The following is a 24349-nucleotide window of genomic DNA, read 5'->3' on the forward strand; positions in this document are numbered from 1 at the left end:
TACTCACAGACAATGTTTCTCCACCCACCCTGGACACTCCAACAGATATATATACTCCACTTGCTTTCCCAACATCAGATCCTCTGAAGATGCCAGCCACAGATGCAGGCGAAACGTCAGGAGAGAATGCTGCTAGAACACGGCCATACAGCCCGGAAACCACACAGCACCCAAGTGATTCCGGCCGTGAAAGCCTTCGACAATACGTTATATTTTGTATTCAAGAGTACAGATACAAGCCCCCCCCCCCCCCCCGTTTTGAAGTTTGTCAGCATGGATAAAATTGCTGCTGATGTCTTCAAAATATGCACAAGCTGAGTCCAATTCTTTCCTATTTGAAGGGATTTAAAGGAGCAAACAGCACTTTCTATCTATGTATGTATGCTTCCAAACTGATATTATTGAGGGGCAGTTGAAATTTTTTAATAAGCACTTTTGTTATAACTGTTTGTAAGTGGCATGTAGTCATGTTAGTAATCATTCCAGTCATCATGCAATGTAAAGGGGAATGGATGCACTACATAAAACAATGCAAAAATTCTGATCCGGAAGGTTAACCAGCCTCACCTCACATTTTCATAGTTTTGAATTGCTTGTAACTGAAAAAGCTTTGAATTGCTTACAATTGAAAATAGTGTATGTGAAATTATGCACTTATCTCTGATATGATGTAATATTGGATGATGAAATGTACATATGAAGTGTATGAAAACACATGATTTATTGTAAATTTCCATTTATAAACTGACTCATTAGTTAAAATATACCACGTGGTTGCGGTGATAGCCTTGTTGCATTTTTGCATTGTTTAAGTAGTAATCATTCCAGAACATCAAATATAAGGTCAGTTGTTCAAAACACGTCTTTATTCATCTTACCTCACACAATAATAGCCTCATTACTTTATACAGCCAGATCATTACTGGGGGGTGGGTTTTGTTTCTGTAGTGTGAGTGTGATATTAATGCATTCAGTATTGTTGCACAAAATGTAATATAAAAAAATTACCTCCCGTAGCAACTTCGACCTAGGTCAGTACCCTTCTCAGGGAACTGGGTCGAACCTATTTTACTCATGTGCGGAATCGCTCTCTCTCAGCCCCATCTGCCTCACAAGGTGTCTGTTCTGGGGAAAGGAAGAGGAGAAGCCATCTTGAGTCTCCTTACAGGAGAGACAGGTGGGGTATAAATCAAAACTACTACTCTTCCTCTTCTTCAAAAACAGCTCCTTTCAGGTCATATTGACTAATGCCCAAGGTTCTTTAATAATTTTTTTGTAAATATATGTACTTTCTGTCTTTTATAACACATGGCTGAATTTGTTTGAATAAGTTTTCACTGCAAGTAAATTGTCCCTTTGGAACACCATGATCCAGATTGCGTAAACTGATGCATTTAGCTGAGGGTAGAGTACTATGGATTGTTTGAAGAAAGAGTCTGATTTTCCCTTCCCCCTTAATTATCTACATATTGTCTTTTTATTTTATTGTACTCTTTGCCTAGGACACAGCATGATAGATACTCTCGCTGTGGCATTGCGAGTTGCAGAAGAAGCCATAGAAGAAGCTATTTCTAAGACAGAGTCATACAGTGACAGCTTGGTAAACAAACTAATGACAATAATTATTTAAATTTTTTTAATCCCCCCCCCTTAATATATTTCTTGATAGCTCCTGCTAAACGGGCAGGGAAATGTTCAGAATGTTACCACCTTATCTTACGCCATCACATTATTGAAAAGCACTGCAATGTCATGTATTTTCCAAGAATTATTTCTATAGCATGCCATTTAGACTTGAAGTATACGTTCACACACACTGAATAATGCACTTTCAGTTCTTTTTCAGTGCACTTCAGGAGTCATTTGCCAGTGGATTTTGCTGTTTCAACACAGTCAAAACCAGTTGCAAAGTTAATTAAATGTAGATTCGAGGTGCATTCTTCAGCAAATGTGAAAACACCACAAGGGCCCAATAGCTATGCTTCCCCTCCTCCTTCCTCCCAGTACTACCATTGAGAAGAGAACCCAGCACACTGTATTTCCAGGAAGATGGAGGTACTGTGACAATACTACTTCCGGCATTTCCCTAGTCCAGGGGTAGGGAACCTGCGGCTCTCCAGATGTTCAGGAACTACAATTCCCATCAGCCTCTGTCAGCATGGCCAATTGGCCATTCTGGTAGGGGCTGATGGGAATTGTAGTTCCTGAACATCTGGAGAGCCGCAGGTTCCCTACCCCTGCCCTAGTCCTTAATGGAGGGTTTGAGAGTGGCCTCTTGCTAGGACAGTGCAGGGTCTGCAACTCCTGTCCTATGCTAAAACCTCTCTCTAAGATGCACATAGAAGTCTTGGACTAAGTCTGTTGATTGAGTCCAGGGGATGTAGCTAAGAAAACTCTATTGTGTGTAGTTGGGCTCTACAGACAGGGCCGTGGTGTGTCTGTACTTTGGGTATGGTAGGACTAACTGTTATGGGCTTGCCAGTGCTTCACGTTTATTGTAGTGTAATATAATTGTGAATCAGGCCCAAATGTTCAGGTAAATTTAGAGCTTTGTGTTGTATTTTCTTTTATATGTATGGCTATGCTGTCAACTTGCAACTGCCTTATGGCAATCCCAGCTAGGGGCTGCCAAAAAAATGTGAGAAACTGGTTTGCCACTGCCTTCCTTCGTAGAGCCTTACTTGGTGGTCTCCCATCCAAGTATCAACCCTACTTAGCTTCCAAGATCATATGAAATCATGTTGACTTCACTCCAATTAAAACATACAGATATTAAAACGTACTTAAAAACACTTAAAAACACAGATATTAAAACATATTTAAAAACAATAATAATTAAAACCCCATCTTAATAAATGGTGCCAGAAAAGAAAACCCGTCATCGTGTGGGTGAATAGTAGGGGACAGAGGAAACCAAGGGGGTCAGACCTTCAGAGGGGCTAGCAGGAGAGGCCAATTGACATAGAACCATCAGTGTCCTCAAATGTAGGCCCTTTGCCTGTCCTACAGGCCCTACGAACTAAGCCAAATCCTGCAGAACCCAGGTTTCGCCTACAGAACCGTGTCCTGGCATCAGTGAGGGAGCAGTTATGGTTGGGAAATGACATCAGGGAAACAGCTGAGTTTCCTCCCTGATTCCAGTTCCCTGAACCGCACAGGTATTACTCTTTTTAAAAACTGCAGGAGAGCTGCTCAGAGATCTCTGCATGTGGCATCTGCTGTGAGTCTTAGCTTATAAGTTAAAAGTGAACATTTTAATGTGCATTGTCTGTGTGCAGGAGAAACAGAACGAAGCTTGTTATTTACGAGAGCACAAGGAGGAGCTGATAGAAGAGCTGGCTACTACTATTGTCCAGAAGGTATGATTCAAGAACTGTACTTCTAGGTGAAATGCTACTAAAGATTAGTATTTTTAAAAGTTAATATTTACTCAGAAATAAATCATGTTATGTTTAGTGGGCTTATTCCTACATAAATGTCCATAGCCTTTACAACCTTGTTATCCTAAAGTGATGTAACACATTTGATTTACATTTTTTTCACAACTTATTATGTTTTTATGATAATAGATGAACACTTTTTATTTACAGCAATGATTCCTTACTGTACTAAGTGAGCACTTAAATATAATAATGTTCTGGAGCGTTTGTAGGATTTTCGGGCTGTATGGCCGTGTTCCAGTAGCATTTCCTCCTGATGTTTCGCCTGCATCTGTGGCTGGCATGAACACGGCTATACAGCCCGGAAATTCCACAACACTCCAGTGATTCTAGTCATGAAAGCCTTCAGCAATAATAATGTTCTGTTTAATAAGTGAAAAAATAGGCAAATACGTACGACGCCTTGATAAAAATTTGGTAGGGCTGCCAGAATAGGGCCATACAAAATGGTAGAACTGTCTGAGGCTAGCTGTCTTCCCTGCTTTACATCATCAGTCTTCTTCAAGAAAATGTCATCATTTTTACCCTTTTTTTAAAAGCACCTCCAACAACTCTCTTTTAATAAATGAGATCATGTTTCTTAAACAGTTAATATTATTAGCACGCTTTCTCTCTGTATTTCCCAGAAGCTTCTCTTTGCATAAGGTAAGTTTCAAATATAATATGTAATAAACTTTCAGTGGAAGCAAAGTAATAATAGTAGAATATTTAGGTCCTTGTAACTCTCAATTTCTGTACAAATTCTGGGGATTCAGATCATGCTAGACAAGTATTCAGAGTGCAGACTGTCAAAAATTTAAGCTGGCTGGAGCCAAAAGTAAAGCCGGTTTTAAAATATCTGTTGTGCAACCTGATGACACGGCCCCAACACCGAAATCCTAAAAACATTCTTTCAAGGTGGTTTTAAGCCTCTGCTTAGGATTGCACAGTGAAGTCCCTTTTGGATGGTAAAGTTTTTCACTGAGCTTCTCCTCTTGCTTGCTTTTTCACGTGGCTACAGATTATAAGAAAGCAGAAAAGCAAAACTGAACAAGTGGACCCTGGTTTTGAATGCCCACAGTCCAGAAGCCGCGGCTGGACTGCTGCCTCGAATCAAAGCATGCTGACTTCCCCGGGCAGTCGCAGAGGATCTTACTCATTATGGGTGAGCTACTGAATTTGTTTTCTTGGCTTGGTGAAAACTAGTGTATAGAAACAAAAAGGATAAGCATATCAGGTGAAGTGCTAAATGATGTAAGTATAGGAAGCTGGTAGCAAACCCCCCAAGGGGAGCACCGTTTTGTGTGTCTTCATTTTGCTCATGAACGAGGAGTCAAAACTGAACAGAGTGTGGCAAAAAAGTTGAAGCAGCCCTGCAGCTTTTGTATTCGAATCAAGGGCTGATTCCGCATGGGCCAAAAACAGTGGTGTGAAAACAGTATAAACCCTTTTACACCATTTTCACACCGTTTTCTCACTTCTGTTTTTGGCACAGGTGGAATCAGCCTAAGAATACAGCTTTTCTCAGGTACTGATACTGGGCTGATACTGGGAAAGATGACAGCCTTTAGTAGATACAAGTAAACATTTTTATCCCCCAATGAGATCCTCCCTGAATGTTTGCCCAAAGCAGGGGCTCGATTCCACACATTCCGGATTTTCATAGATTGCTCATTTCTGCATGATGGCTCTAATTGACAAAGTACTGTTTGAGTGCTTGTGTGTTCACTTGCAGTGCACATTTATTACTCCTTCCAATGACAAAATTACTTAGTATTCTATGATAACAGAAAATTAAGACGAGGAAGATTTATGGGAACAAAATATTTACTTATGGGAACTTAAGTCAGAAGATACCTGTTGTGTTTTGTCACAGATAAATATGACTGAGTCCCTGCTTCTCCTATATTAGTAGTCCTTATTGTTGCAGCTAATGATGTGACTTCTGGGCTAAAAAAAAACAACCTAAGAAGTTTTTGTTTCTTCAGAAAAACAGACATTTATACATTAGATTAGGTGGCAGTTATAATTATATTCCTATGTTTTGTGCACATGAAGTAGTTCTTTGGATCCTACTATTAAATTATTGTTGGTTCATCAGGGCATAAGTGGGCATATGACTTCAACCTAGGTTTTGCATTGTGTTACAGGTTTTATACTGCTTTATGACAGACTGTTTTAGACTGTTTTAGGAATGTGCATTATTGATTTTTTTATAGCCCTTTGATGAATTCAGTTTATTGTTTTGATGAATATGTTCACTTCGGATGGGTGTGCAAGTCTTTTTATGGACCACGCAAACCAATTCTGCTTCAGTAAACACTGCTGTATATGAGCAAGTTTGTATCAGGCTCACCATTTCAGTAAAGGGTGGAAAGTTGTGAAGTGGCAGGAGCATGGCAAGAAAATAATTGGGGAGGGTATGTATCAGTCATCTTGAAATTTAAAAGTCTAAATGTTAATCTGTCATGCTAGGAGACTGCCTCATTGAGGCAGGGGTGTACACTGGTATACTGTGGGGGGGCAGAGGATGCTGATGCCCCAGGTCACGGTGCCACTAAAACATACCACTTGAGGGGCGCATTTTTTGCCCCCTGCCCCGAGCAAGGAACTGAATTGGGCTTGCTGGGCCTCTAGGCTCCCCCCCTGCCCTTGCTGCTGCTATGGGGCATACACAACAGCTTCCCCTTCTTCACTTGGCCGCTTTCTTCCCAGGCATGATTGATTAGGGTACAGAGCAACGTGCCTGTTCCCACTCTGCCATGGAAGCTTGCTGATGACCTTGTGCCAATAACAAACCCTTAGCCTCAACCCTGGCAAGTATTTGGATAGTGGACCTCCAGGAAATGGCAGGGGCATGGCATGGAGACAGGCACTGGCAAACCACATCCGAACGTCTCTTGCTTTGAAAACCCTTATTGGAAGAAAGGCAGTTCTTATCTGTAGCCAGCTTGTTTATAAATTGTTTATTTGTTCCACACATTTATTTCCTATAGTAAAATCCATTAGAGGTCGGGCTTTTTAGTCTGGAAATAAGTGCACATTGAGCTTTTTACAAGGACTACATTAGCATATGAAATTTGAGCTATATGTTCAGCTGCTTTACTCCTCATAACCCTGATATAGCAAACTAACATAGCATAAGAATTTGTGTTGAATAATAGGCTCATTTACATCAATGGGCATTTTAATGCCTTTGGCTATGGAACGGAATTATAAAACAAAGCTTGCATTCAATAAACTTAACAAAATGTGAATATTTGTAAATGGAAAATGATATTTCAGTTTTATGTGCAAACTTCAGAAGCTATTTCAACTCTGCTTGACTTTTATGTAATCAGTTCTAAAACAGTGTCAGATAAGATGTGACAACATAATGGAACAAAATATATTACAGGCTATAACAGTGAACTTTAAAACTGATCTGGTTTCTCTAATGTCTAACATTGCTATAAAAGGTTTTTAGATAAAAATCTTTTTTAAAAAGCGAGAATCTCTGTGCTTTGTAATTGTTAAACAGCTTTCTTCAAATCTCTGCTGTTCTGTGCCCACTGGGTTGGATCCATTTACCTTATCTGCTAGTGGAAAATGGTAGAAGGGTAGACTCACTTGAATGCCTTCCATTGTACATGGCTTTTTGTAGATTCAAATCTCATGGTCTCTGGTCTAGCTTTTCTGGTGGCTAAGGGGACCTCTTTTCCCTGTTATAATTGCAAATGCTGTAAGGCCCAATCCATTGTCATTAAAGGGTCAAAGCCTTAGTGGCTCTGGGAGCCTGAGAAGCCAGGCAGTCAACCTACTTCATTTTGCGTAAGAGCAAGTGAGCAGCCAACATGATGTCTCTTAGGCCTCTTCTGCAAATGCAGAATAATGCACTTTCAATCCACTTTCACAATTGTTTGCAAGTGGATTTTGCTATTCCGCACAGCTGCGAAGTGCACTGAAATAATGTCTCTTAGGCCTCTTCTGCATGTGCATTATTAGGCCTAAGTGCATTATTCTGCATGTGCAGAAGGGGTAGATCATGTCTCGGGGCTCACACAGCAGACAGAAGCCCCCCTAAAATCCTTAATCCAATGGTGTTTCTAGGGGAGGTCAAAGGGACCAGATGCCCCAGGTGCCACTTTCAACTGTCATGTGGGTGGCTCATTCAGCTAGTCCCCCTACCCTTCCCCCCAGGAGCAAGCAGGGCCCAGCAGGGCTGACACTTCCATAAGTGAAGCTTCCCATTTGGCCAGGAGGCAGCCTTGCAGCCACGTACCCTCTGCGCCTACCTCTCCCTGGGCCCCCAGCAGAAGCAAAGAAAAAATGTATCTGCCTGGCTCAAACAAGCAGCAATAAAACCATAAACTTTAATAGAAATAATTAAAAACACTATATCCAATGACCCAAATATCAACAATGGAAACAATAATGCAATACATGAACAAGACAAAAAAAAGGGATCCTAAAATATGCACAAAAGATAAGTCTCTGTATCAATAATATCCCTTCAGTGAGAACCTTGCTATTCAATTGTAAGCATCAAGCAGACCTCCGGTAATCAAATCCACTTAAATGGATAGAATGTTTGTCCTTCATCGATATATTGGATGCTTGTTGCTCTGATGATAGAGGCTGCCTTGAAGTACTCTAGTTGCCAGATGTTCCACTGGATGCTACGTCAGGACATATGCTGACCACATGTAAACATCAGTAGATATCAGTAGTGGTAACCCGGGTAAGTTAAGCACTTTCAACCTCAGTCTTCTTCCGCCACAATTATATACAGAAGTTATCAAGGCATCTAGCCCTAAAGTGTAACTTCAGAGGATGAAGCATCAAAATTCTCCAACCAAATGCATCTAAGCATAATGGATAAAGCATCCTTAGTCATTTTCTTTTCTTTCCCTGCTAATTACTGAGGATGCTTCAGCCATTATGCTTAGATGCATTTGGTTGGAGAATTTTGATGCTTCATCCTCTGAAGACGGAGGTTGAAAGTGTTTAACTTACCCAGGTTAGCAGTTCTGATATCTATTTATGTTTACACGTGACCAGCATATCTCCTGATGTGGAGTCCAGCTGAACATCTGGCAACTGGAGTACTTCCAACTTTTGATATTTATTTAGGCTTCTGCATGGCCAGTTTATCTCTTTTCATGGTGTCCAGGTGAGATCTGGCAACTGGAGTACTTTGGTTTTGTCGTTCATCTGTGTGTTTGTGTGTGTGTGTGTACTTCTTTGATAGTTTATACAAATATTTTTTCAGTCATTTCCATCTTAGTTTTGTGTTTCTTTAAAATGTATTTAAATGTATTAGGTAGATAGGCAAAGCCATTATTAGATAGGCATTGTTTAAGAGACCAAGGTAGCTCTCAAAAGCCCTGTAAATGTAACATTGTACAATATTATTTTGTCAGAAATGGCATGTAGATTACAACACTTGAACAGTGGTTTGTTGCTTTCTTAAATATCTGAAACTCTTTATATAAGTGTGCTTTAGACATGAAGCTAGATTGAAATCATGCAGGGAGTCGTCTGTACCCATGTGCCTCAGGCAAGCTGTCCAGCCATTATTGTCTCAAACACTTTGCCTCCAAAAAAAGGTAAATTATAGCCAGGCTTATAATTGCCCAGGACATTAGAGACCAATGATGCAGAGAATAGACCAGCACTGTTTATACATGGCTGTTTTGCTCCTACTTGTCTTCCTACTGCAGTACTGTATTAGGGAGCATCCACAGGACACTATCTGCTCTGGTTCTGTGCCCACCCCTCACTGTGATCTTAACACTGTTACTATGGCTGATTCCGCATGGGCCAAAAACAGCGGTGTGAAAACAGTATAAACCCTTTTACACCATTTTCACACCGGTTTCACACTGCTTTTTTTTCGCCCATGCGGAATCAGCCTAACTTTTGGAAAGATCTCAAATACAGTGTTTTGGACTGATCACACCTTTGAGCATGTAGACAGAAGAGAGTGGATTTTGGGGGTCCTACCCAAATCAGTTCCTTTTACCTATTTTGATCCTCCCCTGACCCCAGGGGCATAACGAGGCAGCCCTGGGCAAACTGTAGCCCTGGGCAAAACCTGAGTTGGATGCCCCCCCCCCCCAATGGGCGGCCACTCCACCACAACCAAATTTTTTTTGCACCAGGACATTGGTGCCTACAGGGGGTGAAGTTTTTAAACATATCAGTACTCAGGTTTTAAGAATATTATCAGGGAGACTGTCCTTATAGCTACCCCCCCAAAGCTTTCAGGTGAGGTTTGGTTCAAGGAGTCCAAAGTTATGGACTCCCAAAGGGGGTGCCCCATCCCCCATTGTTTCCAATGGGAGCTAATAGGAGATGGGGGCTACAGTTTTGAGGGTCCATAACTTTGGCCCCCCTGAACCAAACCGCACCAAACTTGGGGGGGGTAGCATAAGGACAGTCTCCTGATGATACGCTGAAATAGTGGTGCCGCTAGCCTAAAAACTGCGCCCCCTGCAGGCCAAAAATGGAAAACCACTAAAATACCCCAAAACGAACCCAGCATTTTGATGCCCCCCCACAAGGTGATACCCTGGGCAGCTGCCCACCTTGCCCAATGGGCATTACGCCAGTGCCTGACCCCCAACATGATCATGGTATCAAAAAAGTGCCCTTGGCCCCCATGGACTTTTCATGTAGAGATTCTGTGTTTTCCAGCCAGTAGAGAGCAGAAGGACAGGTTGCACCTCTTTGTGGTGTTGGGGGAGGGAATGGAGAAGTTGGGGGGGGGGTGCTCTCCTTCTTCCATGTGAGGTAACACTTTAGGCACCCTTGTGTAGGGATTCCGAAGTCCTCAGACTGGCCCTGGTTGCAACCATGTACAAGTTCCCTGCCTTTTTTATTTTATATGTAATTCTACTTTTTTAGACACATCATTATTAAGCAAGTATTCCTGTAAGGATTACACCATATATAACTTTTGTACATTGCCTGTAGTGCTACCAGCCAAATACTGAAATGACTGTGCATGCCTTCTCAGAATAAAAGCGGACATAGCCAGTTGAAATATCTGTTTTGGCTTTACCTCATTTTTGTTTGGTGTTTTCAAAAACAGTTTTCTTGACTATCAGACTGTAAATTTCAGGGCAATCCTAGGCAGAGTTACACTCTTTTAAGTCCATTGAAGTCAACGGGATTGGGATGCTGTAACTCAGTTTAGGATTGTCCTGTAAGCCTGGTCCACTCTTCTGTGGCATATTTTGAGAACCCCAATTTATAAGGGGAATCATAGGTTTGCTTACACTGCCACCTGCTGAGATAGCTGTTTATTACAGTAAATATTTGAAATAAATGAATCAAAGAGGAAAGGGTTTGCAAAAATAACTTCATTTTGGATGGATTATTTTTGAAGTTGTCTTTACATTTGTTTTTGTTGCAAGTTCAGAAAACTGATGCCTTGCTGAATATATGAAATGTAGCCATAGATGCAACTGTGTCAAAAATGTACCATTTAGAACGAGTGACTATCAGCCCTTACCATAATTTCAATTCCTGGTGCATTATTTATTTGTTCGTTTTTCTATTTAAGACCCAACAGGAACTTTAAATGACTTATAATCAACTGCGAAAAAATTACTATAAATTTAAAACACAGATTGCCAATATAAAGCATCACTAAAATGCCTGCTGTGTGGGTATTCTTCAATTTTCAGGAATGTGTCCACAGAGCATGAAAATTTATACTACCATAAGTAATGAATTGAGCTTGAAAGGTGTTTCCATAATCTTTAGACTCTGTCGGGTACATTTTTGCATAAGGAACTTCAGAAGAGTTCTTAATTTTTCCCAACACATTGGTTGGTTTTGAACATGGTAGACTGGAAGCTAAGAAGTTCTACATCTACAGAGTTGTAGATAGTGTTTTGTGATTTTCTACTGGACCAGGTATTAGTGTTGTGTCATATGTTCCTCAGAAATCCCACTAATAATGTCAAAACTTTTCTGACTTCCTTTGAAATGTCACAGATGTAGCATCGGGGAAGCCTTGTTCAAATCCCTATGATTTATCTTCTTGTTTTATCTGCTGTACACCGCCCAGAGCCCTCCGGGGATGGGGCGGTATAAAAGCCTAAAATATAAATAAATAAATTAATTAAAAAATTTAGAAGAGCAGAATCAACAGAACATGGTAGCATTGTATGCCAATCACCTCTCACATTATTGTTTATTTTCTAAACCTAACATTTTATTTATTACAACATGAGAGTTACATAGTTACCCCCCCACTTTCCAACTATGTGATCAAGAGATTGACTTTAGATCTTGATTTTCAGTATGACCTTTTCAAAATACTCAATTGACTGAAAAGTCATATTCTTAAATCTGTCTAAATTCTGCAAGGGTAGAATGCAGCCTTTCTCTCCCAGAGCATTCAAACTGGAACTGTAAAATGGTCCCATGTGAGCTGCAATCTGACATGAAAGATTGCTATGAGACATTATGGATACCATGTTAGCCAGTATCTCAATGCAATAAATAACTGAAGAGCTTGGGTTCACTAATGCTTGAGTATTTGGGTCACCTACAAAAAAAATGATCTTGATGCCTCCAGCTATCCAGACTATAAAAAATAATAGAAATTTATCTCTGATATCTTCCAAATATCATTAACCTCAGTTTCTTGCAAGTTCACTCAATCGCTATCATCCAACTCTATTTGAACTAACACCTTATAACTGCTTCAAGCACTCATGTATAACTTGGGCTCAGGGCTCTGGAAGGATCACCTTTTCCTGACTTAGCTTACTTTTCTTTAGGTGCCAGACCAAAGTATTTTTCTTTACCCATGCTTCTAACGAACAGGGGATTTTAACATTTCTTTTATAGTCTGCTCTTACGCCGTTTCCGCACGGACGCGGAAGGGGTCGGGTCGGCGTATCCCACGCCGACCCGACCCCTCTGGGACCGTTTGCATGAACGGTCCCAGAACCGGCTGGGACGATGGCGCAGAGCTGCGCCATCGTCAAGGCGACCCTCCTGTCCTGCAGCCCTCTGGCGCGTCGCTGAGGCCAGGGGACATGACCCCCCTGCCCTGCGCGACCGCTCAGGAGCCGCAGGGCAGAGGGGGCGTGTCCCCAGGCCTCGGCGACGCACCGGAGGGCCGCAGGACAGGTAGGTAGAGGACGGAAGGGGGGAGGGCGCCTTGGAGCGGCAGCGGCTCCAAGCCGCTGTTTTCCGAAAACCTCGCTTCCCAAGCGAGGTCGGAAAACTGCGGCTTCGCGCCGGTCGGGCGGAGCGAGGGCGGCGTGGCTGCGAAGCAGCTGCGCCCCCTGTGCGAATGGCTAACGCCGTCCCCAGGGCGCAATATTCCGCCCGTGCGGAAGGGGCCTTAGTCTGGGAACTGCTTTATTAACAACATTTCAGACTGGTGTGTTTATTTTTAGGTGTTTTTATGCTCTGGCTTTTAAAAATTGACCTGGAGTATTGTTACTGGCATGTTTTTATTGATATGATTTTATCTCGTTATTCTACTGGCTTGACTTCAGTTCAGTCTTTGTTATGTCTCACAGGCCACTCACAGCAGAGTAAAAAAAGATAACAAATAAAAACATTAATATAAAAGTAATGTACATAAAACCACTCCCCACAGCACTCATCCTAACATATCTAACCGGTAAAAAGGTTAAAATTTGGGTAAATTATGCACTAGACATTGGTATAGCTCAGGGGTCGGGAACCTTTTCCCCTCAAAGAGCCATTTGGCTCCCCCTCCCCCGCTCCCCCGCCCACTTGCTCGCTCGAGCCCCCCCCCGCCCGCTCACCACCACCCCCCCCCGCCTGCAGGGCAGGCGTAGATGGGCCCGGCGGCTCGGCCTGGCCGGCCGCCGGGCGAGTGAAGCGCCCGCCCTGCTCCTTGCAGGGCGGGTGAAGATGGGCCCCGGCGGCTCGGCTCATGGAGCCGCAGAACAGCGGCGGAAGAGCCGCATGCGGCTCACAAGCCGCGGGTTCCCGACTCCTGGTATAGCTTGACTTGTTTATTGTACAATTTGTTTCATTGACTTGACTGGTTTCATTTTATGGTTTTAGTTGTTAGTTGTTTCAAGCAGGTCTGGAGAGGTGGCATACAAATGTCCTAAATAAATAATTGCATCCATGCAGGTCACCCTTTTGCATCCATGCAGGACAAAATTAGAGGTCTACTCAATTGCTTAGTAACCTGTTCTACTTTTCTGAGTTTATGGCATTGGCGAATACCAGGAGACTGGGGGATACATGATGTCATTCCCAGAATGTCCTACTAGGCAGCCGTCCGTAGTCTCTGTGGTCTTTATTATAGAAACCAGGGGAAATTCCCAGAAAGATGCTTGTGAATCACCACTAGGCACGATTGCTGCTCGGGATGGGGAGGAGCGAGGCCAGTGATGCCCCCCATTAAAGGAGGGGCGGAAGGGAGAAGGAGCCATGCTAGAGAAGGACTAGCGTCACCAGAGGAAAGGAGGGGTGAGCGAGACTTTAAAGCAGCTTCCCCTCCTTTGTCCCAGGCCATGTGCTCGTCGGCTTACGATTTGCCCACCCACCTCTCCCTAAATTTTTTATGTTAATGCATGCTTATTTTGTAGCCCTGGGCAAAACCTGAGTTGGGTGGCCACTCTACCATGACCAAATTTTTTTGCACCAGGAAATTGGTGCCTGCAGGGGGTGCATTTTTAGACATATCAGTACCAAAATTTCAGTGTATCATCAGGAGACTGTCCTTATGCTACCCCCCAGGTTTGGTGAGGTTTGGTTCAAGGAGTCCAAATTTATGGACTCCCAAAGGGGGTGCCCCATCCCCTTTTGCTTGCTAAGGAGATGGAGGCTACCCTTTTGAGTTATGGACCCCCTGAATCAAACTGCATCAGGACAGTCTCCAGATGATATCCTGAAATTTTGGTGCTGATACATCCAAAAATGCACCCCCTGCAGGAACATCCCAGAAATCCCAGAAATTTGCCCAAGAATTTTTGTTCTGCACTGAGTTTTCTTCTGTCAATGGGGGTTGCAGGCTGGGGGCGGGGCACATTTCTGAAGGCACAGTCTCAAAACTTTCATGGTCTCATCAGGAGACTGCCATAATGATACCCCCCAGGTTTGGTGCAGTTTGGTTCAGGGGGGCCAAAGTTATGGACCCTCAAAACTGTAGCCTCCATCTCCTATTAGCTCCCATTGGAAACAATGGGGGATGAGGGCACCCCTTTTGAGAGTCTTTGGACTCCCTGAACCAAACCTCACCAAACTTGGGGGGTAGCATAAGGACAGTCTCCTGATGATACGCTGAAATTTTGGTGCCGCTAGCCTAAAAACTGCTCCCACTGCAGGCCAAAAATGGAAAACCACTAAATGGAAAACCACTACAAATACCCAAAACCTTAACCTGCATTTTGATGCCCCCCACAAAGTGGTGCCCTGGGCAGCTGCCACCTTTCCCAATGGGCATTATGCCCCTGGTCATAGCCCTGATGATTGGCAGTTTGACTCTGGAAGGGAAGGGAAGGGAGCTAGGGAGCGATTCCTTCTCCGTGGGAACGGCAACAGCGGCAAGAGGCGACCGCCCCTGTGGAACCGGGCTGAAGGGGAACATCTCTGGCCAGGAGCGTCCGCCTGGCAGAGCCCTGCAATAGAATGAAGCTCGGGATGAGGCATCCACCCTGCTGAGCTGTCGCACACTTCTGCTCAATAAAATGGCTATGGCCAATTTATTACCCCAGCAATTGAGTAGTGTGTATTATTGGTAAATGGACTCGCACAAAAAAAATTCCACCCTCGGACACCAATGTCACTGCCATTTTGTATCCTACTCCTTGTTCCTCAGAGGTAGAAAATTGGGACTGGGGTGGGTAAATCCCCAAATTCCCCTGAGCATTCCTGCTGATTCTGCTAAAAGCACTAGCGCTACAGTTTCTAGGACAGTTCTAGGTCAGGTTTTTGGTGTCATGCCAATAAAAGGTCAGTGAAGTCAAAAAAGCACAAGAGCCTCAAAAATGAAATCTACAGAAGTCTCTAAAATCAATACTCCCCTATTGTACTTTTTAAAAGCATACAGTTCATTACAAGGAAGAAATGTGATTATTTCAAAATTGATTAATCAGTGGGATATAATTTGCTCATGGCAACCATCCTTTGAATGAGGGCTTCCAGTGGTCACTTGAGCAATATGCAATAATTGCCAATTAGGGGATAACTGCCTCACTTGAAGTGATCGTTTGAATATATCTTAGGAATAATCATACCACTTCAGTGAAGTGCAGAAGAGTATCTTCAGAAATCATATGCAGTAACTATTTAAGAGACTTGAATGCTAAAACAAGCAATTCAAGTTAAAATGCCTCGCTAGCAAATCCACCATTACATAATCCTCTATTTTCCTCTGTTAATGGACATGATTTGATTACTCTTCTTATATACCAGTGGTTCTCAACCTTCCTAATGCCTCAACCCTTTAGTACAGTTCCTCATGTTGTGGTGACCCCCAACCCTAACATTTATCTATTTTACAGATGGAGAACACTGATGCAGAGAGTCTTAGGCAACCCCTGTGAAAGGGTCGTTCGACCCCCAAAGGGTCGTGACCCACAGGTTGAGAACCACTGTTATATACCTTCAGCATTTTGAGTTGTTAATACTGATTCTAAATGGATCTAGCCTCGTGGAACTCTCTCGCAAGTGAGACCTAGTTATATTTATCATTTATTTACTTCATTTGTAAACCTTTCACCACGGTGGGAACCAAAGCAGCGGACATTATTTTCATTCGTTGGCTTCAACTAAAGCTTTTGTAAAAAAATTATTTCCACAGAGATCTCAGTCTGCATTCTCGCTGACGAATGAAGATGCATCAGGCAGAGATCCCGACCTCACATCTTCTGTGGCGGAGAGTCTTTGGAGGCAACCAAAAGGCTCCATCAGGAAACAAAAAGAGCACAGTTTATCCGCATTACCCAGCTGGAAGAGTGTGGACCAATTAAATGAACCAAGTAAAGGATTATAATACCTGACATAATTGTTCTGTATGGAAGTAGATGTAATTTAAGCAGACTGCTAGAAAAGCCACTTTTTCCTGGCCTTTAATCCCTGAAGAACAATAAACCACCACCCAATTAAACTGTTATTGATTCTGAATTTTCTGCTTGACATGGCCACGTGTCTTTGGGAGGGAAGAAGTGACTAGCATTTCTGGGAAAGGTCATGATTCAGTATAAGTTTGGACATCCTGAATATCTTTGCTTGGTTGAAAGTGTTTGCTCATGTGAAAGTGTTTGCAAACAAGACAGGAATATTAGATTCTATTGCCAAGAGGGAATCATATTTCACAGACATGCATCTTACACAGGCCAAGTCTAAATGATTTACCAGTGGTAATTATTTCTCCTGTGTAGCTTGATCAGAAAATCGTGCATGGATGCAGTATCTGTTGACTCATGTAATTCCTTATCTAGCTTGGGATGCATACTTTTCCTGCATGCATATGCTTCTTGTTGAATCTTAGTAGCTCTGTCTAATTGAGTGCGTTGAGTGCCATCAAGTCACTTCCAACTTGCGGCAACGTTATGAATTAATGGCCTCCAAAATGTCCCACTTTTAACAGCCTTGCAAACTGAGGGTCATGCCTGGCTTTATAGAGTCAATCCATCTTATATTACGTCTTCCTTGTTACCTGCTGCTTTCAACTTTTTCTAGCATTATTATTTTTCCCAGTGACTCTTATCTTCTCATTATGTGACCAAAGTATGATAGCCTCAGTTTAGTCATTTTAGCTTTTGGCCTTGATTCGATCTATCTAATAAATAAATATCTAATAAATAGATATTTTAATACGAGAAGGCAATTTGTGCAAATATTGTATGTGTGGAATAAACACTAGCAGACCATGCTTGTATGAATTTAACAAGTCAAGCATTGATTACTTCAAAAGATTAACAGGGTAATTCTGTGCATATTTACTCCAAAGTAAGTTCCATTTCATTCAGTGGGGCTTACTCTTGCATAATTGGTCTCAGGATTTCGGACTTGCAGTTCATTCCTCAGCAGAGGTCTAGCCTTCTAAATCCACTGAAATAAGTGGGCTTAATGGGATGTAAATCTGTTTAGGATTGCAATGTTAGTTTTGGAAAAGTTCTCAACCTGTTCAGTGTGGAGGAACTATGTTCCTAGAGCACTATTCAGTGTTTGAATTAAGCAGCTGTTTGAAGTATAACTAGACCATGTTTATTTAAATAAATATACAATTAAAAATAAAAAAAACCTTCTTATTCCTATCTTGTTAGCATTTTCAACTTTAGTAATGTTTATGCTCCAGGAGGAAATGTTTCCAGAAGAAAACTGTAGTTTTTAAAGATATATATATTTAGTCCATAATTAAATGCTATAGTGAGCATAAAACAAGAGCAAATGAAAATCATTATCCTGAATTTTAGAAGTGTATGAGCGTTCAATGTCTGGAAACTCAAACTCATCTTTTTACCTACCAATATATCAAATGACAGATTTAATTCATTATGCATGAAAGGCAATTTAAGACTATGACACACAAAGGTACTAGTTTAACCTGTATTTTCAAGATCTTGTAACAGTCAAATTTGACATTAATGAGATTTTCTACTTATGATCATGTTGAATTGCAGCCTGAAGTGTTGATTCTATCTGTGAAGTAACACGTCTATGTACAATGAAAATCGTACTTGATCCTGCAGTGGTGATCCAAGCGGGTTTCTGCACAAGGATTACTTCTGTGTCAGGAACTGTAGATGGAAAAGGAGGTTCTTTCCATTACTAGATTGGAAGCTCACGAAACACCTAATAGATGTTTATTTCTGGCAACTTTAATTGGCTTGCAAAGACAGCAGGTGCATATAGGAAAGTGTAGGTCAACTGATGTGCTAGTTACACACAGAAACATGCATACACCTGTTCGCAAATGGACACAGAATAAAGAATTGACTCAAGTTCTTTGGATATAAGAAGGGAGCACAACTTCATTTAATTCTAGGGATCTGCAGAAGGCTTGAGCACCAATAGAAACTATCAATAAATTCCAAAATCTTTTTTTTAAAATCGGTAAAGGCAAATAGACCCAATATCCATCAGCTTTCTTCTGCTCTTACTGAAAACATTCAAGTTAAAAAAATACGAACCTGAATTTTTTTAGTTTTCTCCATCTCCTCCATGGGTGGGGAGCGGGAACTGTGAGGGGAGAGAACTTCCCCCCTCGCTCTTCTCAACGCACACAGGACTTGAGATATACCAAAAGGAAACAAATCTGCAAGCAGGGCTGATCTACATCAGCCACGCATGCAGGATCTGACCCGCTGCCCTCCACCTCTCCTGCCCAATCCTTGAAGGGCTTGGACAGCAGAGGGATGAGGGCAGTGGTGGGATTCATCAGGTTCGCACCACTTCAGCAGAACTGGTTGTGAAAATTGTGCTTGTAAACAACCAGTTGTTAAATTATTTGAATCCCACCACTGGAACCAGTTGTTAAATCATTTGATTCCCACCACTGGGTGAGGGGCAATCTTGCATGGTGGGGCTGCTTACCCCCGCATGGAGGATCAGGCCATTTCTGCTCCCGCCTCTACTGTCCGAGCCCTTTGGGGCTTGAACGGTGGGGGGGGGGGGATGCCCTGCATGGGGGATTTCACTCTCTCTCCTCCAACCCCTATTGTCCAAGCCCCAAAGCTGCTCTCTTGTTTCATCCCTCCCCACTTCATCTCCCAAGCCCAGGAGGGTTTGGGGATGGAGATGGAAGGGGGATCTCTCTCTTCCCCACCCATCTCCAAAAGCCTATAAAACCAAATCATATTTGGCTTTATCAGCTCTACAAGGCTGGGTTGTTGTATTGGGAAATGAATCACCAAGCCTAATCTAAAACATGTAAACATACTGAATCACCAAGCCTAATCTGAAACATGCAAAATAATTAACAACAATACTGTGCAGGTGATAACTAATCAGAAGATTGCAGAAGAACCCAGGTATCCGCTAGTATGAGCATCCATGAAATTCTAGGTGAATCCAAAATGTTCCCAAGCCAGTGTGTTCTCATTGCCAGTTTAACTTTAAGGAAATTAACATTCTACTGATGGATATAACAGTGTAATATTTGCTTATCTCCAATGGCCTCCATAATTTTCATACCTTGAAGACAAACTCACTGGGTCAAAGCCTGCTAAGTCATTTTGTTGTTAGATCTTTATGACCCAGATTGAAATCTCTTAGAAATATTATTTCCTTAGAACATATGAGATACAGAATAGTAAATTCCTTTCTAAAATCCTCTCCCCCACTTCCAGCAATTGAGAAATATACCTATGAGTTTAAGGCAGTAATTAAAAAATTAAGCAATTAATTGTTGAATAACATATTATTTTTCTTGCATCTTCATAGCTCTTCCATCTGTTTTACAAAGCACAGATGGGAACTGGGTGGCCTTGCAAAATATCGCTTTGCCTCGCCCTCGAATGATCGCCAAGCCAAAGAGCCAGGTATTCAGAGTCCTGGAGAGCGAATCTAGTGTCGTGTCTGTTTACGATGAGATGGGGTCAGATAGTGAAGGCGACTATGACTGGAATGTGGCATTGAACAAGCTACAGCGAAGGCCCAAGCCATTGTCCGAAGAACAGCATTGCGTCGATCCCCACTGCAACTTGGAGTGGGCTTACAGCAATGACCTGCACCAGCCTGTGACTTCCCCTTCATCTGGACTATTTACCAACACTGAGACAATGTGTTCTGATTCTGAAACATCGTCTGTTGGCTCTTCAAGGGATGCTGGAGGATCCAGTCATCTTCCTTGGACACAAAGGAGGACACGTCACGATAAACCCAGAGGAGAAAAAGCACAATTACACGGAGAGCTAGATGTAAATTTTAATCCACAGACTGCCAGTTTAGACTATTCAGACAGCAGTGAAAGCGAGGAAGCCTATTATGACTTAGAAAAGAGATCGAGGAGGTGGAAAAAAGGCAAGGCTCTTTCTGAAGACTTATGCAAAGGCAAAAATCGTTCAAAAACCCTCAAGAAGAATTTGAGCACAAGTCAGGTAATTAGAATTTCAGTCATTCGATGTGCTGTTTGCAAAATAAAACTAAATCTCTGTCCAGCTGCATAAAGATATCATGGTGCTCTAAGCATATTCAGCCATAGGTCTCTGTACTAAATCCTTACTCACATTACTGATATTATCACAGTTATGCCAGCGCTGGAAAATTGTACTGAATTAGCTAAACAAATCTGGTAAATTTCTTTGTAGCAGGATTTGGCAGAATATATAACATCCAAGCTACACTGCTTCCATAATAGCACAGCGTTTTTGTAAATCTTACTTGGTAATGCTCGTTCAGACATTTCCTGATCATAGGTCTCCTGGAGATGCAGCTCTGAATTTAAAATCTACGGGAGGCGTGGATTGTAGAATCAGCTTTAAAAATGAGATTCCTCCCCTGCTGTGAAATGCTATGGAAATGACTCAGGCTGCCATGTATATGTTGAAAGTGCAGTGCACAGAGAGGCTAATGGCATGAGGGAGAAAGCGAAGTTGCTGCAGCTGACTGCAGCGTGGTGTAGTAGTTAAGAGCTAGTCCTCTCTAATCTGGAGAACTGGGTTTGATTCCCCGCTCTGCCACGAGCTGTGGAGGCTTATCTGGTGAACCAGATTAGCCTGTGCACTCCAACACATGCTAGTCACAGTTTTTCAGAGCTCTCTCAGCCCCACCCACCTCACAGGGGGTTTGTTGTGGGGGTGGGGGGGGAAGGGAAAGGAGATTGTAAGCTCCTTTGAGTCTCCTTACAGGAGAGAAAGTGGGGGGATATAAATCCAAACTATTCTTCTGCTTACAATCCTATCTCATTACTGTGATCCCTCTGCTTATATTTCTCATACCATAGTGGGAAATGTAGAATCTTCAAACCCAAGAAGTAACAGAGATCATGATGTGTCCACCGTATCAAGACGTAGCTGTCCTTCTGAGAAAGGCTGTCAGTCCTCAAGAAGAGAGCCTGTGACTGGCCATTTCCTCCCTTTGGCCCCTTCACATGTAGAATAAAGCACTTTCAATCCACTTTCAATCCACTTTGGAGCTGGATTTTATTGTGCGGAATAGCAAAATCCAGTTTCAAACAATGGTGGAAGTGGATTGAATATGCATTATTCTGCATGTGATGAAGGGGCCTTTGTTTAACACATGTAAGTTCTCAGCTTTAAAGTAATAGTAGCTATTTGAAGCTAGCAGAGCCAGGGACTTCAGTGTTCTGTTGGGGAGTAATAACTGATCACTGAGCAACTGGAAGACTCTTGTGTGATTTATATGTATGTCATTTTCAAATTATCTGCTCCTAACTCAGAAGACTATCTTAAAATACTCAAATCAAATAATGTATGGAATCAAAATAACCTAGCATCGGATAACAAGCTGTTATGGGGTAGTCTGAGCTCTTTTTACAACAAAGTAATGTGTTTGTCCGTTGCACAATTTATTGTCAAAGACTTAATATTCCTAGAGGTAGAGATTGACAGGGGGGTGGGCGGGGCTCAACTCACATATTATAGGAAATCTTTTCCTATGTGAGGGTAAGTATTGGAACTATGGCATTAAAAAGAGTTTCTTGTAGGATCTCTTCATAATTGCTAATAGAGGAACAGTAAGATTTGATTCACATGTCTCCACTAGATGGTGCTTGTATTTAATTAACCACACTAGAAACAGGCTGGGATTTGAAATTCCAGATGCAAGACGTTTATTTCACTATATGCTTCATGCTAACAACTTCATACATAACAAAAAGAATTTCTCTGAGCGCTTCCCTCACTGTTTTATGTACATAATGAATATCACCACAGACTGTTTTTTTTCCCCAGTTGAATATGTAAAGAAAAGTGCAAAAGAAACTTTCAACCCAATCCAGAATTGGAGGCCAAAGCAACTCCTGGAGATGGTACAGACCCAAGTCGTAAAATTTGCCCTATACTCCCCATCCCGTCAGTATTGGAAAATTACCAACCATTTCCTGGAGGATTTGTTTCTTTTTTAAAAAAATATTATATAGGGTGTTGTGGGTTTTCCAGGTTGTTAGTAAGTATCTATCATATACTTACTAAGTCATTGAAATAGATTATAACTCCTAGCAGAATTTATTTTAATAAGATTTATGATTGTTATAAAAAGGAGTTTTGTGATACCTTAGAGACTCAAATATTTATTTCAACATCAATGATTGTTGAATAATTGCTAAATAAATGCTTGCTGGATTAGATCTTATTAATAAACATAATTTATTAACCAGGGTTTCAGTGGTGATCTTAAGTTAGCATCATCTAACCTAACCAATGATGACTGTTGTAAACTTTAATTGATTCATAAATGACCTGGAAGTAGGGGTGGGTAGCGTGGTGGCCAAGTTTGCAGATGATACCAAATTATGTAGGGTGGTGAGAACCACAAAGGATTGCGAAGAGCTCCAAGCGGACCTTGATAAATTAGGTGAGTGGGCTCAGAAATGGCAAATGCAGTTCAATGTAGCAAAATGTAAAGTGATGCACACAGGGGCAAAAAATCCAAACTTCACATACACATCGCTTACAGGGGTCAGTGCTATCAGTCACAGACCAGGAAAGGGATTTAAGGCGCCTTTAGTTGATAGTCTCCATGGGAATGTCAACTCAATGCATGGCAGCTGTGAAAAGGCAAACTCTATGCTGGGGATCATTAGAAAAGGAATTGAGGAAATAAAACTGCAAAGATTGTCATGCCCCTTTATATAAAGCAGTGGTGCGACCGCGACTCTGAGTACTCACAGTGTCCAGTTCTGGTCACGATCTCAAAAAAGGATAATTGAAGAGATAGAAAAAAAGTGCAGAGAAGGGCAACAAGGATGATTGAGGGACTGGAGCACCTTCCCTATGAGGAGAGGCTTCGCAGCGCTTGTAGGGACTCTTTAGTTTGGAGAGGAGGCGGCTGAGGGGGGATATGATTGAAGTCTACAAAATTATGCATGGGGTAGAAAATGTTGACAGAGAGAAATTTTTCTCTCCTTCTCACACATACTAGAACCAGGGAGGCATTCATTGAAAATGCTGGGGGGGAGAATTAGGACTCAATAAAAAAGGAAACACTTCTTTCACCCCAACGTGGTGATTGGTGTTTGGAATATGCTGCCACAGGGAGGTGTGGTGATGGCCACTTAACCTGATAGCTTTAAAAGGGGCTTGGACAGATTTTATGGAGTGAGAAGTCGATTTATAGCATACCAATCTTGATCCTCTTTGATCTGAGATTGCAAAATGCCTTAACAGACCAGGGTGATCGGGAGCAACAGCAGTAGAATGCCACTATGCGTTCACATCCTACATGTGAGCTCCCAAAGGCACCTGGTGGGCCACTGCGAGTAGCAGAGAGCTGGACTAGATGGACTTTGGTCTGATCCAGCTGGCTTGTTCTTATGTTCTTATGTTCTTATGATTTATCTCTCTGTGACTAGACTTTTGCGCATTTCATTCCTCACACTTATTTACTACCATTCCTCTTAGGAGCCCAAGGTAGTGAACATAGAAGCCTCCCCATCTTTCTACAAATAAAGATGGGAAGAAGCTACTATGAAAATTAGGCATCACAAGCCAAGGTGTTTTCATCTCGTAATGTGGTCTGTCAGCATCCCACCACCATCCATTCCCCTCTCTTAGAGGGCCATTCTCCTGGGTTGTCTTTATGGTAATGAAATGTGCCAGCCAGACACAGAATGTGATTCCAGTCCTGGGCCCTATTATTTTCATTTTCTTTCTTTTTCTTGGCTGTCAAATTGCAACTGACTTATGGCGACTCTATAGGGTTTTCAACACCCAAATGGACCTCTGCCTCCCTCTCCATCGTCCCTGATCCAATGACCCTACTTTCAGTGTTATCTTGTTATAATGTGACTAATAAGTGGCAAGGCTGCA

The 24349-nt window shown here is 42.1% G+C and overlaps 1 protein-coding gene across 5 annotated transcripts in view; it reads left to right on the forward strand.

The window, feature by feature from the left end:
* The window catches only part of LOC125440814 (myosin VIIA and Rab interacting protein), a 357602-nt gene that overhangs the window by 311648 nt on the left and 21605 nt on the right, over positions 1 to 24349 (forward strand). For all 5 annotated transcript variants that reach the window (XM_048510830.1, XM_048510828.1, XM_048510827.1 and 2 more), the window contains exons 6-10: positions 1503 to 1600; positions 3279 to 3359; positions 4441 to 4584; positions 16216 to 16393; positions 19803 to 20458. In XM_048510830.1, the coding sequence (XP_048366787.1) occupies positions 1503 to 1600; positions 3279 to 3359; positions 4441 to 4584; positions 16216 to 16393; positions 19803 to 20458 (1157 nt within the window). The remainder of the gene's footprint in view (positions 1 to 1502; positions 1601 to 3278; positions 3360 to 4440; positions 4585 to 16215; positions 16394 to 19802; positions 20459 to 24349) is intronic.

The sequence above is a fragment of the Sphaerodactylus townsendi genome, linkage group LG11, assembly GCF_021028975.2.
Source record: "Sphaerodactylus townsendi isolate TG3544 linkage group LG11, MPM_Stown_v2.3, whole genome shotgun sequence".
NCBI lineage: Eukaryota > Metazoa > Chordata > Lepidosauria > Squamata > Sphaerodactylidae > Sphaerodactylus > Sphaerodactylus townsendi.